This window comes from Trachurus trachurus (genome assembly GCF_905171665.1).
Source record: "Trachurus trachurus genome assembly, chromosome: 19".
In the NCBI taxonomy this organism is placed as follows: domain Eukaryota; kingdom Metazoa; phylum Chordata; class Actinopteri; order Carangiformes; family Carangidae; genus Trachurus; species Trachurus trachurus.
This window is the reverse complement of record NC_139913.1, coordinates 2,812,795-2,827,171: the sequence shown is the minus strand read 5'-3', so window position 1 is coordinate 2,827,171 and position 14,377 is coordinate 2,812,795. Positions and strand designations below refer to the sequence as shown.

Genomic DNA, 14,377 nt, shown 5'->3' with positions numbered 1-14,377 from the left:
GTGAAAGTAACCGGAAGTGCGTTGGTCACAACGGCTAGCTTGAGTAGCGCCGAATTCGTCCAAACAAAATTGTAAACAGCTGGTATTTAGACAAATTAACGACACGCTGCTGATCTAAACGGCTACTTTCTCACCTAAACATGTTTGAAATGTCGATAAAGTGATATATTTACAGAGTTTAGAGCTAAAATGAAATCAGCTTCTGACTGCTGATTTCGGCTCGGGTAGCAGGCAGGCTAACACTACCCATACACTTCCAGTGTTTGAGCTAAGCTAATTACGGCGATACGGCTCTATCTCCCTTGTTACTGCACGCACAGTCGAAAGGATGGTGTCTATCTGCTGGTCATGGACTCGGGAGTGAGGCAAGACACACAAAAAAAAAAAAGTTGGCGTATCCCTTTAAAATGTCAGAACGAGAAGAGATGACGGGACGACACGGCTGCAACAGAGAAATAAAAAAAAACCCACAGACACAGATGAGGTCAATAAAAGAATGATGAGTCATGCAAAAGAAGAGGATGACGCAGCACATTTCAAGCATTATGACGACGACATCACTGCACACACAGTGAAATGACCCCCAGAGATGCAGCACAATGCACCCACACCCACACCCACACCCACAGCAGGTCACATGACAGTGAAGCAGACGCAGTTTGAAGCGACGCTGAGGAAACAGGAAGTCGGAGATGCGGCTGATCTGAGGTCAGTCACTTACGAGGAGGTTCGGTGGCTCAGAATCGGGCGTAATCAGGCCCAGTACTGAAAGAGACAGTTCCCATGTTTCATATAACACATAATGACTCATAACTTTACACTGTAGTCTTAACATTAACTACTATTGACATTAATATAAAGAGTTATAGATATCATTAATAGTGCAAATAAATGAGACCATGACTGAGTCGCCTACATTTCATTTATTTTATGATTATGGTTTTTCTTTAACAGCAGAGCAGAGGTAATTTGTTTGTCTTACATCATTAAACCTGCTCTGTTCAATGTGTCAAATTAAAGACCTGTCACAGTTGTTACAGTTCCAGCTCCATCTTTGGATTATAGCTGAAGGGAAATGAACCAAAACCACATGACGGATCAATCAGGTTTAAATACACTCTTATATATCAGCAGAACGAGATCCTGTCATGCAGCGCAGACATTTACCTTCTAGTTGCATGTTTGTTTTTTTTGTATAAAAGTGAAAGTTAAGATGCAGAACTTTCACCTTCAATCTGTGTTTTTCTGTTTCTGTTTGGAGCTGAACTGAAGCCGAAGCTGCAGCCGCCAGTCAAACTCAACTCAACCATGGTCCCATTGTTGAAATAATAACATTATTATTATTATCATATTTACATTAACACATTTACAAACACAAACAGGTCTGTTACAGTCACATGGAGATTATGACCCAGATATAATTACACCAGAACCAAAGTAAAAATGGCAGACACCCACACACACACAGGCAAACAAAACAAAACTAAAGACGCAGTGATGGGTACAGAGGAGGAGGAGGAGGAGGAGGTACCTGTGCAGCAGCAGGAGGAGCAGGAGGAGGAGCCAGTGGAGTGTTTATGGCAGTGGCAGGTCGGGGCGGGTTGATGCAGCGAATACAACTGTGCACTGAACACACACACACACACTCTTCTGTACATGCAACAAGGCTGGTGGTGCTGCAGGAGGTGCAGGTGCAGGAGGAGGAGGTGCAGGAGGTGCAGGTGTTATGACGTGAACCATCGCCAGAGAAATGTTATGTGGTCATGAGAAGCAAAGAGCTGCTGCTTAATGAGAGGACTGGTTTTGTCTCTGTGATTAAATCAATAAAGTTTCATTGAAGCTGCTTTTTCTAAAAAATCGACAGCGTTAGTAGAAAAGTAGTGAAGAAGTGAAAAACACAACTGATCAAAATAAAAACATATTAAACCAAAAAAAAAAAAAAAAAAAAAAATTCAAATTCCCTCTGATTGAATCCAAAAACTTTATGGGAAAAAAACAACAAAAAAAACAAAAAATGATCAGGAGCAACAAAAAGGTCCACGGCTGAATGAATTTATTTTATACTTGAGTCTTTAGAAAGTCACCGTACATCTGAGGTCATCACTTTCAGAGCATGCACACCCACACACACCCCGGGAGTCTCTGTACACAACACAACTCCTTTCAAAATAAAAGCACACGAGGAGTTACTTGGCCGTGGGTGGTTGTGTGGTGTGGTTTGGGTCGGTGCATCGTGTGCTACGTCTGCAGTCGTACCTGGGTTTGGTTTTATTCTAGTGGAGAAAGAAGAAACACTGGCAGCTTCCTGTCCTTTGCACTCGACTTTTGTCTCTATAAATTCATCAAAACAAGAGATGGAGAAGAGAGGAGGGTTGGCAAAGCTGAGGGGGGAAGACAAGTGTTAGGTCACAGTCGGACGGAGAGAGGGGAGGGCTTGGATGAGTAGACGTATGCAGCAGCTCTACAGTGCAAAAAAAATGTCCGACCTTTACTTTTTTCTGCTTCAGTTTTTACACGAACTTCAGTGCAGACAGACGTGTTTTTTTTTGCAGAGTGGGAGAAATCATGGAAAAGGTGCAAAGTTTAGAGGGATAGTTCAGCATTTTGGCAAATTGCCATAATCCCTATAGTCATAGCAGTAGGTTCGTTACCTTTAATTGTCGGTGCAAGCTATTTTTAGAACGGCGGAGCAGAGCCGCTAGCTGCTCAGACCTACGCTACAGAGGCTCTAAAATAGAGTTGTTTTAGGGGGAAATTCATGCAAAACCGCTGATGCGCGTTGCCTTCAGGGACAGTTTTTCATCAACAGTCTCTGTATTTCCCTCTAAAACAACTCTGTCTGGTAACGTTGTGTTATTATCTCATAGCGTGGTGAATGTGCAGCTCACAACTTGTCCACCAGAGCGTTGTGGAGTTGTTGGATTGTGTATTTGATGAGTTTGATGAGGGAAACCGAGAAATCCCATGAGCCTCCGTAGCGTAGCTCTGAGCAGCTCACGGCTCTGCTCCGCCGTTCTAAAAATAGCTTGCACCGACAATTAAAGGTAACGAACCTACTGCTATGACTATAGGGATTATGGCAATGGGCCAGTTTGCCAAAATGTTGAACTATCCCTTTAAATTCCACCTGCTCTCTTTGGTAAAAACAGAAGAACTCAGATGAGATTTTCTTTCTTTTCTTTTCTTTTTTTATAAAATGCATTTACAGGTTTTGGTAGACGACAGTTGGAGCGGGTCAAACAGAGACAGGCACCGACTGGACCGACATACAGACGAGCAGACCAGCGTCTTCTTTATTAAAGCACAGACAGAATCAGACAAACACTTCATCAGGCTGCTTTCTGTTTAGTTTCCTTTTGTTTAGTTTTTTAAAATCACGCCTTTAATTGCAAACAGCACAGAACACGAAGGCTGAATGAGGTTTGAAACGTCACCTGGCTTCGTCCTCTGGTTCCAGAAGTAAAAACATATCGGCACTGAAGCCACAGTCAGTCAGAGTCCAGAAGGGATTCATCAGGTTTATTAGACGTGTTGGAGCCAAACAGCCGTACTGTACCTCTTGTCTTTTCTTTCATGCATGAACGACCTCAGTCGCTTTTATTGGCACTTGATCAGCTCACAAACTGATTGATTGATTAGTTTTCTATTTCCCTTTTGATTTTTTTTGTGCATCCAAACATCTAAAACTCAGAATTTGAAAAGAAAAAACATAAAAAGTTTCAAATCTAAAAAGGACATATTTAACATTTTTGTCTTTAAAGTGACTTTGTATATTTTCCTTAAAGGGATACGCCAACATTGCCTCACTCCCGAGTCCATGACCAGCAGATAGACACCATCCTTTCGACTGTGCGTGCAGTAACAAGGTAGATAGAGCCGTATCGCCCGTAATTAGCTTAGCTCAAACGCTGGAAGTGTATGGGTAGTGTTAGCCTGCCTCCTACCCGAGCTGAAACCAGCAGTCAGAAGCTGGTTTCATTTTAGCTCTAAACTCTGTAAATATATCACTTTATCAACATTTTTAGGCGAGAAAGTAGCCGTTTAGATCAGCAGTGTGTCGTTAATTTGTCTAAATACCAGCTGTTTACAATTTTGTTCGGACGAATTCGGCGCTACTCAAGCTAGCCGTTGTGACCAATGCACTTCCGGTTACTTTCACAAAATAAAACACCCGTTGCCCTTTACATACAGAAAACTATGACGATAGAATTTGTGCTTTTACTTTGAAACAGGAAGCTAACCTACCCTCGATGTAGCTAGCTTGAACCAAAATAAGGGGCTGTGTCCACCAGACGCGTTTTTAGCTCTGACAGCGCTCTCAGCGCTGCTTTCCCAGCGCTTAGCGCTCTCTCTCTCCCTCGTCAGAATGCCGCTGTTGCTAGGTTACAAAACGAGTCCTCTGACACTTCCGTGTTCCTGCCTTGTTTAATGTAAACACTACAACGAGTGTCAGAAATACACAATAGCATTAGCGGCAGCTTTTGACATGGACCCTTAGGTCAGCCTACCTTCAATACAAGTGTGGGTCAGGATATAAACCGAGCCACGTCTCCGGTTGTGTTGCTGTCGGTAACGTAAGTCCCGCCCCTTCTTGATTCTGATTAGTCAGTGCGGGGAAAAGTGACATTGACGAGCGTAGCGCTGTTCTAAAAGTTGAACAGATTTCAACTCGAAGCGCTCTGAGCGCCGCGACAAAAAGAAGCAAGCGCCCAGGGCGTTTTACCGCTGAGGGCGCTGAGAGCTGTGAGCGCCCAACTCAATAGGGTTTGAATGTAAAATAGACGCCCAGAGCGCTGAAAACGCATCTGGTGGACACAGCCCCTAAAGCGTCTTTGCTTGAACCCTCCGTTTTGACCGATCTCGTCCCGTTAGCGGCATTTGACCGCTCAAGATGCCTTACCGGAGAGTTTTGTCAGCTCTGAGACGAAGATCGGCCCGCCGGTTTCCGTTTAGAGTTGCTGAAGAGTTTCTCTGATGACTTTAGGTGGAGGCAGGCTAACACTACCCATACACTTCCAGTGTTTGAGCTAAGCTAATTACGGGCGATACGGCTCTATCTCCCTTGTTACTGCACGCACAGTGGAAAGGATGGTGTCTATCTGCTGGTCTTGGACTCGGGAGTGAGGCAAGACACAAAAAAAAAAGTTGGCGTATCCCTTTAAGATCTAAGATTTTGGCGCAGAGTGTGTGCGACAGAGACGAGTGTGAGTCGACCCCATTCAGCCTTGGCATGACATCCACACACATACACACACACGCACACACACCACAGTAGAAAGTCGAAGGTTGTGTGTGTGTGTGTGTGTGTGTGTGTGATACTGAAAACGTTACAGTTTGTTTCACAGAGTCAGAAATATAGACGGTAACTTTAATAAGGTGCGTTTCTTTATGAACCGATCATAGATACTGTATGACAAGCACTTCTGTATGGCACATGTATGTACAGTAAACATTCCCATCATCATCATCATCATCATCATCATTATTATTATTAACAACCGAAGACTTTCAAACATTTACATTATTGTCTGTTCACTACTCGTGATACATGAGCTCTTCTTCTGTCAGAGGAGTTACAAAACCTCACAGCATGAAAAGGTTAAATTAGTGGTAGATACTGAAAGAGCCAGTAAAATATTGATTGTGATGTCTTTTCTTCTTTTCTTCTTTTTTTTTACATTATGAAAATCCTCTTTGGGATCAACAACTTTAACTTTACACCCTGATTTTACATCCTTCACTGCAAAAACTCAAACTCTTTCCAAGAATATTTGTCTTAATTCTTGTCAAAATGTCTCATTTCTAGTCAAAATTAAACTCTTTCCACTTTAAATAAGACTCATCACCTAAAAATTAACTTGTTTTTAGATCTTTTTCACTCGGTTTTAAACTAATTTTCAATTGAAATAAGTAGAAAAGTGAAAGTGCCAGTGAAAGCAAGATTTTTGTGCTTGTAATAAGTAAGAAAAACTTGATCCACTATCAGATTTTTCTACTTATTTAAAGTGAAAATTAGCTTGAAAAAGTAAGAAGTGTCTAAAAACAAGCTACCTTTTAATGTGATGAGTCTTATTTTAATTATAATTAGATTTGTTTTGACTAGAAATGACATTTTGACTAGAAATAAGACAAATATTCTTGGTAAGATTTTGAGTTTTTGCAGTGTTTACATCGTCATTCTGATGGAGAGCAACTGACACACGATGTGAAAATCAGCTTCCTTTGGTGGGGGGATATAATATTAATAATAATTATAATAATAATTAATAATAATAATAATAATAACCCCCTGTGATATATAAAAGAAATGTACATGCATGAAAGACAAGCAAAAGATACGTGTTCCTCAGAGAAAAATGTCCATCACGTTGTTGCTTTTTAAATATTCGGATGGCACTCAGTCCGTTATGTTCTGGTTTGGCTTGGAGTGGCTTCACCAGGGCAGGAGTGGGGGGGCAGTGGGGATGGGGAGGGGGGAGGAATCAAAGAGGAGGGGGGGGATCAAATAGATCCGAGTCTCTTCTCGTCATTGATCGGGTTTGGGAGGAAGGAGGAGGAGGAGTTTATTGCCGTAAGCAGGAAGTCAGGATGGCGAGGAGGGAGGATGGGGATGGGAGGGGCTGGGGGCAGGTGGGGGGGAGTGGGAGTGGGAGTGGGGGTGGGGGGGGGGGCAGCAGCGAGGTGTCTGTCCTATCGCATCGTCTGAGGCTGAGTCTGTTTGTCTGTCTCTGTTCCTCTCACACTGTGGAAATCAATTTGCCCTCTGTGGAACTGTGGACAGAGAGAGGGAGAGGAGGCGTCGTCCGGGGAGGGTTGCCAAGGAGACACAGCAGCAGCAGCAGCAGCAGCAGCAAACACATTAACCCCCCCCCACACCCTAACAAACCCCCCCAATCCTAATGCAACTCAAACTGACTGATAAACTGAGCTGTGAATGAGGAGGGAGGAAGGGAGGAGGAGGGGGGGCTGAAGCAGGGTGAGTTCAGTAGGGAGTTACACTGCAAAACTCAAAATCTTTCCAAGAATATTTGTCTTATTTCTTGTCAAAATGTCTAATTTCTAGTCAAAACTAATCTCTTTCCACTTAAAATAAGACTCATCACCTAAAAATTACTTGTTTTTAGATCATTTTCACTTGAAATAAGTAGAAAAATCTTTTTTGTGCTTGTAATAAGGAGGAAAAACTTGATCCACTATCAGATTGTTCTACTTATTTCAAGCGAAATAAGTAAAAAGTGTCTAAAAACAAGCTGCTTTTAATGTGATGAGTCTTATTTTTAGTATAATTAGATTTGTTTTTACTAGAAATGACATTTTGACTAGAAATAAGACAAATATTCTTGGTAAGATGTGGGGTTTTTTGCAGTGTGGGTGGGTGGGTGCATTTATTAGGTAGGAGCTGCATGGTGCATGGGGGGTGTGGAGGAGGAGGAGCTGGGGGGGAAGGGGAGGGGGAGTTGAAGCACGACTGTGTTGATATTAATGAACAGAAAAGAAACTTAAACAAACTGAAACCAAACGAACCAATAACACGACACCATGCCTTAAATCATAAATATCATTAATTAAGTATTTACTATGTACAAATAAAACATCTATTTTCCTTAAGGTCTTTAAACTCACCATTCATGGCCGACCAATCACAGAGCCAGCCCTCTATTATTATTATTATTATTATAATAAATGACTTTATCACTTATAGTTTTCTATCAAACAAATGAGAAGAACACAACAGAAGGAAACAAAGAAACAAAGAAAAGAAACGACAAAACAACAGAAACTGAAGTGCAGTGTGTGTGTGTGTGTGTGTGTGTGTGTGTGTGTGGTTGTGTGTGTGTTTGCAGGTCTGAACTTTTTTTTAAATGACAATAAAATCATCCCAATCCCTCGACTCTCCGTCTTCAGTTGTGGAGTTCAGTCAGTTTGTTGATCCCTCACTGGCTTCCCACCCACACACCCACTCACACTACACTACTACAGCTACATTCAGCACATCAGTCCAGATATTTACATGTTTGAACCTGAATTTAGTTTAAAAACACGACATAAGCTAAAAAAAAAAAACATCAAGTTGAATGGTTCTTACCTTGTGGGGAAACGCGGCTCGTACTCTTCAGCTCCCGGCTGAAATAAAAAACAAAGAGAGTTAATCAACCTCTACAATGATTCTGAGCCAAGATAATCAATCAATACTGGTCAATACAGTGTGAGAGGCTGCAGAGCGCAGAGCAGCCAGCAGGTGGCAGCAAACACACACACACACACGGAGGAAAAACAACCTGCAGCTCCAACTCCGACCAGGAGCAGTTTCCTCCTGAACTAAACTGACACCTGATTGTGTTTATGAATATCTGGCTGGAAGACGTTTAAATGATTCTGCAAAAACAAAATAATTTAAATCTGTTTTAATGTGGATGTATAACTGTGTAAAACCTCTCACTGTGTGTTTGACCTGCACCCATAGTTTAGTTTATTTAGTTTATTAAGGGACAGTTGTGCAATGACATTAATCATTTGCAGAAAATGAAGAGATGGTTGCACCAGATTTAGCTCACAGCTCATTTCCATCTGCAGTCCCAACAACATATAAACAATACACATTAAACACTACTATACAAGGGTGATACATACACTGCAAAAACTCAAAATCTTTCCAATAATATTTGTCTTATTTCTTGTCAAAATGTCTCAATTTTAGTCAAAACTAATCTCTTTCTACTTAAAATAAGACTCATCACCTAAAAATTAACTTGTTTTTAGATCATTTTCACTTGTTTCAAACTAATTTTCAATTGAAATAAGTAGAAAAATCTGCCAGTGAAAGCAAGTTTTTTGTGCTTGTAATAAGAATGAAAAACTTGCTCCACTATCAGATTTTTCTACTTATTTCAAGTGAAAATCTGCTTGAAAGAAGTAAAAAGTGTCTAAAAACAAACTACTTTTTAATGTGATGAGTCTTATTTTAAGTAGAATGAGATTTGTTTTGACTAGAAATGACATTTTGACTAGAAATAAGACAAATTTTCTTGGTAAGATTTTGAGTTTTTGCAGTGTAGAATGACACAAATAGACAATAGACAACACCTAGACAAGGTGCAATACATTAGAGAAAGGTGTACCCTACAGTATATCCTATATGATCAATGGAAAGAAAAACTACGTCATACATGATACAAAATACATAAAACATTTTTAAAATTCCCCAATTCCTATTTCACAAGATTTTAAGATAATTCCATAGATTGAATGTGTTAAAAAGAACTAAAATACATTTTAGACTAACTGAGTAACAAGTGCCCTGCTTTTCATCATCATCATCATCAGCAGAATCACAGTCCGAGCTCCTTAAATGTCAGCGGAGACGTTTCTGTCCCTGAACGCACCGGAACGACGCAGACGGGGGAAAAAAAAAAACCTGTTGTTAAGTCGTTATGTGACTGTCGAGCAATTAAATGAACCGTCGCCCACATGTAATGTTCCAGGTGAGGCGTGGGATGGAGAGACGCCGCGCTGATGGAGTCGGTCTCAGTGTTGTGTAAGAGAGAGTCGCCTGCAGAAAGATGAATCCCCTCCTCTTCCTCCTCCTCCTCCTCCTCCTCCTCCTCCTCCTCTCAGGCAGCTGGGTGGGTGAACCTCTCTCTCTGATCAGCTGATGCCTGTCAGACAGACTGATTCTGATTCCTGCGTTTACAGAAGCTACTGTAATGTAGCAGAGCGCCGTTCACACCGAGACAGCCTGTCAAAATAAAAGCTGACTTCCTGTCTGCGCTGTAGCAAGACGTTCCCAAACTTTGTCAGTAGGGACGTCGTCACGATTATAGAGTTTTTTTTTGTACGATTATTGTCAGAGAAATAATCACGGTACTACGATTATAATTTCACAACATATGAATGTGTAAAATCAAATGCAGTCAAAATATAATTACATTACACTAAATATTTTAAGTATCTAGTATTAATATATAACTAATTATTAATCCTCTAGGGGAGGTGTTTTAAATATTCAAATCATTAATTGTCATCTATACCAAATGTCTAAGTTTATTTTTTATTTTTTATTTTATTCTAACATTTAAATTCCTACCAATATTATGTTACGTTGGGTAAATGGACCAGTATTTCTTACATTTACCTTTACTTTGGTTCACATCTGCCTCTGTATTTCCAACAGAATCTTTTTTGGAAAGTGACGGTATTTAGGAAGCTTTACGATTAATTAATTGTGGCGTTTAATACTGCGATTAATTGTGAAAAGTAAAAAGTAATCGTGACATCCCTACACTGCAAAAACTCAAACTCTTACCAAGAATATTTGTCTTATTTCCAGTCGAAACAATCTCATTATAATAAGACACATTTTTTTAAGCTCAAAAATCTTGCTTTCAAATCTTGCTTTCAAGTGAAAATTATCTAAACACAACATAATTTTTAGGTGATGAGTCTTATTTTAAGTGGAAAGAGATTAGTTTTGACTAGAAATGAGACATTTTGACAAGAAATAAGACAAATATTCTTGGAAAGATTTTGGGCTTTTGCAGTGTATTTGTCAGATGAGACGAGTGCAGATCTTCGCCAGGTTTCGTGTGACGCCTCGGCTCGTGTGCCACGTGTGAACTCGTGCATGTGTGTGTGTGGTTGTTTTGCAGACCCCCACCCACCTGTGAGAAGCCCGGCACGGCCACGCTGTAGGGGCGTTGCTGTTGTTGTGGTCGGCCGTGCAGCGTGGACGAGCTCCCCGCCGCCATGCGGGAGTGCATGCCGTAGTCCGCGGCCGGCAGCGCCATGTCTTCTCTCTCCAGAAGGTTCCCTGTGCTGCTGCTCTTCCCGTGGTGCAGGCTGCACACACACACACAAACACACACACAACATCAGGAGACAGTCAGCATGCTGTCACCTGGCCAGAGCCAATCAGGGATGAATATAAGACCTGCAGGGGGTTTTAGAAAGCACTTCCATGATTGGTTCTTGGCTTTAAAACCCGGTGCATTGAGAAGCTGATTGAACCTGACACAGTTTAATCAGGATCCAATCAGAGGTCAATATTCAGCCCAAATAAAACCAAACATAGGATCAGGGGTGCAGATCCGATGTCAGGATCACAAAAGTGTTTTTTTTGTGCCTGTATGCAACTCATATGCCACCATAAATCACAACTTCATAGAGGCTCACCATATCATTCAAAAAGTCCTGCACAGGGAATCATTTACTGTGCTTGATTGTGATGTTTCTGTATATGTATACGAACATAGGCTATGTGTATATGTATTATGACTCAAACTATGGACATATGTGAGTGAATGGATTAATGTATGTTTGAGGTTATGTGATGCTGATATGAATGTATATTTATGATTATAGTTAGAGTAGTGGTGTCGATGCATGTGAACGACGTTCACGTCGGCTTGCTGCATGTGCAGGATTGTCCAGTGGTCTGTTTACTCCACCAGTCTTTTAACTTGATGTTCTTTTTGTACTGTATGTGTTTTTTATGTATGCAACATGTTCCCTGTCTCCGCGACAAATTTCTCCCTGGTGGAGACCAATAAAATTAACCTAACCTAACCTACCTGTCTTGTTTATTTGTCCTAAACAGCCCACTGCGCGTATCACTGCTTACTTACACGGGTATGTAATGTCTACTCATGTTCTTATCTCTCTCCTCCCTCCGACTCTCCCAGATCCCAGATCCCCAATTCTTCTCACCATCTTCCTTTTCTCCCAGTGCATGGGACTAACTTTATGCATGATTAATTGATACTGATGAATATCAAAATATGAAGCCCTAAAATTGAGGGGTTGTTTCTTTAAAGCCTGATGATGTCATCAGCGTCTTTGTAAGAAACTGCCCATTCATCTGCATCGTAGTGGAGGAGACCAGAGATGGGATGTGGAGTCAGAAATACATTTGTCAAACATTATGTTCCACCATTTCAATCTTTTCTTTTTAGATGTGAATCTAAAATGTGAAGATTGTGAAGTCTGAAAATACATTTGTTCAATTTCGAATAATTTAGGGTATTTTTATTGGGGGGGGGCAATTCATGTTTTTTAGAAATTGGGGGGGACAGTTTCTGCCTCAGACCTACTTGTGTACTCGGAGCTGCCTCATGGAGTCGTTGTCCGCCTCAGCGATCAGCCTGGTGTAGGAGAAGGGAAACCAGCCGCGCCTGCAGGAGGATGAGGTCAGAGGTCACAGACAGGACGAACTAGTTTGGACTCGTTTATGCAATGAAATATATGATGATCTACAGCAGCGGTATTCAATTAAAATTCCTTGAGGTCCAATCACTAAACTTTCATCCAAGTAAAAGGTCTGAACCTTATAAAGTCCAAATTAAGTAGCCTACATTTCATATTTATTTTCAACGTGGGAAACATTTAACATATACACTTGTATGGCCTGCATTTCAAGTGAAAGAGAACAAGACTAAAACTAGAATAAAATAAAGAAGAAGATAGCTGTACTGTCAGGTATTGTATCCTCTATTAAATATAAGGAGGCTGAAAATCACAGGACATGTCTGTTCTGGTGATAAGTCAGTGTTCCCGCACTGCAAAAACTCACAATCTTTCCAATAATATTTGTCTTATTTCTCGTAAAAATGTCTCATTTCTAGTCAAAACTCAAAACTAATCTCTTCCCACTTAAAATAAGACTTGTTACCTAAAAATTAACTTGTTTTTAGATCATTTTCACTTGTTTCAAACTAATTTTCAGTTGAAATAAGTAGAAAAATCTGCCAGTGAAAGCAAGATTTCTGTGCTTGTAATAAAAAGAAAAACTTGCTCCATTATCAGATTTTTCTACTTATTTCAAGTGAAAATTTGCTTGAAATAAGTAAAAAGTGTCTAAAAACAAGCTGCTTTTTAATGTGACGAGTCTTATTTTAAGTATAATGAGATTTGTTTCTACTTGAAATGACATTTTAACTAGAAATAAGACAAATATTGGTAAGATTTTGAGTTTTTGCAGTGTGAAATACGGGCTTCCTTCTCCTTTAAAACGGGACAGAGCTCCGTGGGAAAGAGTAGGAGAGATACAGACATGACATGCTGTCATCACTCTGTCTCAATTGACAATTAACATATAGCTAGAAATGAAATAAATATAAAATAGCTATATAGAAAAATACTCCAGGAAAATGATCTATTCTCGTTAATTTATTAGAGATGCTGTTGAGTTGTTCTGAGACAGACAGGAGAAATAAGAAACACTGAGGTCAGAGCTGCACTCACATCCTGGTCTTCTCGTTCTCCCCGTAGTGCCATCCGTCCCGCGCCTCGGGGACCAGCAGGGTGATGACGTCGCCCTCGGAGAAGCTGAGCAGCGTGCTGTTGTCCCCGGCTGCGTGGGAGAAGATGGCCTGCACGCGGGTCCGGCCGTTCCTCTCCAGGCCGGCGGCCATGGAGCTGGACCGCGGCAGAGTCCTGGTCTCCGCTGCATGGTGGAGGACAGGAAGTCGCTGCACAGTTTAATATCTTCTATTTCTATTCTATGAAAGCTGCTTCTTCTGTCCTTCATCTATTTTTACTCATCCATCATCTGTATTCCTCAGTTTTAATATCACATCTTTATTCCCTCTTGCTGTGGCCTGTTTCTTATTAAACCTGCACTGGTTTTTCTATCTGAGTGTGTGAGTGTGTGAGTGTGTTTTATCTTCTGGCCACTAGGGGGCAGAGGGTGTCCGACTGAAGCATCACATGTAAAGTTAAATGAGGTAAAGGACTGAACCTGGACTCTGGTTGTCCTGCTGTGTGGAGTTAATAAAGGTTTCAACATGAACGTGCATTAAAGGAGAATTCCGGCCATTTTTGACCCCTAAATCGTTTTCCTGATGGTCACCCAGTGTTGGTTGGAGCAAAAAACGCAACTAAAATTGTGTTACACCATGGCTTTTTCCTTGTTGTGATGATTTCTTTACTAAAATAAACGGGGGAGCAGTGCAGTGGTAATGTCCAAAATATCTCCGACCGTTTATTTTAGTAAAGAAATCATCACAACAAGGACAAAGTGTTAGTTTGTGTGGCGGGGAGAGCAGGCGCTCTGTGATGGGATAGTAATGTCTTTCCAGGATGTTTCAGAGTTCGACTATCTATAGTCTGGGGCCGTTGACTCGGGTTGTTGCTAGATGGCGTATACATGAGCTGCAGGAAGTGACGTCCTAGAAAACATGCAATCTTTACTTATCCGTGCCTAAACCCAACCAATGGCTTCACTTACTTCACTTTTTCCCCTATTTTACACCTGTACATGTCAGTTTTAACCAGTCGGGAGTTCTTGACGATTTTTTGGTAAGATTCTACGTCACTTCCTGCAGCTCATGTAGCTACGCCATCTAGCCACGACCGTTGACTTCCAGGGCGAGAGAGACAGGCC

The 14,377-nt window shown here is 41.1% G+C and overlaps 1 protein-coding gene across 4 annotated transcripts in view; it reads right to left on the bottom strand.

Moving 5' to 3' along the window:
* Nucleotides 1-14,377, bottom strand: part of baiap2b (BAR/IMD domain containing adaptor protein 2b) — a 92,767-nt gene that overhangs the window by 890 nt on the left and 77,500 nt on the right. For 2 of the 4 annotated variants that reach the window (XM_083994396.1, XM_083994397.1), the window contains 4 exons: nt 13,237-13,438; nt 12,087-12,167; nt 10,659-10,836; nt 8,087-8,124 (listed from right to left, as the gene is read on the bottom strand). In XM_083994396.1, coding sequence (XP_083850522.1) covers nt 8,087-8,124; nt 10,659-10,836; nt 12,087-12,167; nt 13,237-13,438 — 499 coding nt within the window. Of the gene's footprint in view, nt 1-721; nt 766-6,515; nt 6,772-8,086; nt 8,125-10,658; nt 10,837-12,086; nt 12,168-13,236; nt 13,439-14,377 lie in introns of those variants that run through there. The other 2 variants (XM_083994399.1, XM_083994398.1) reach the window with 2 other exon arrangements.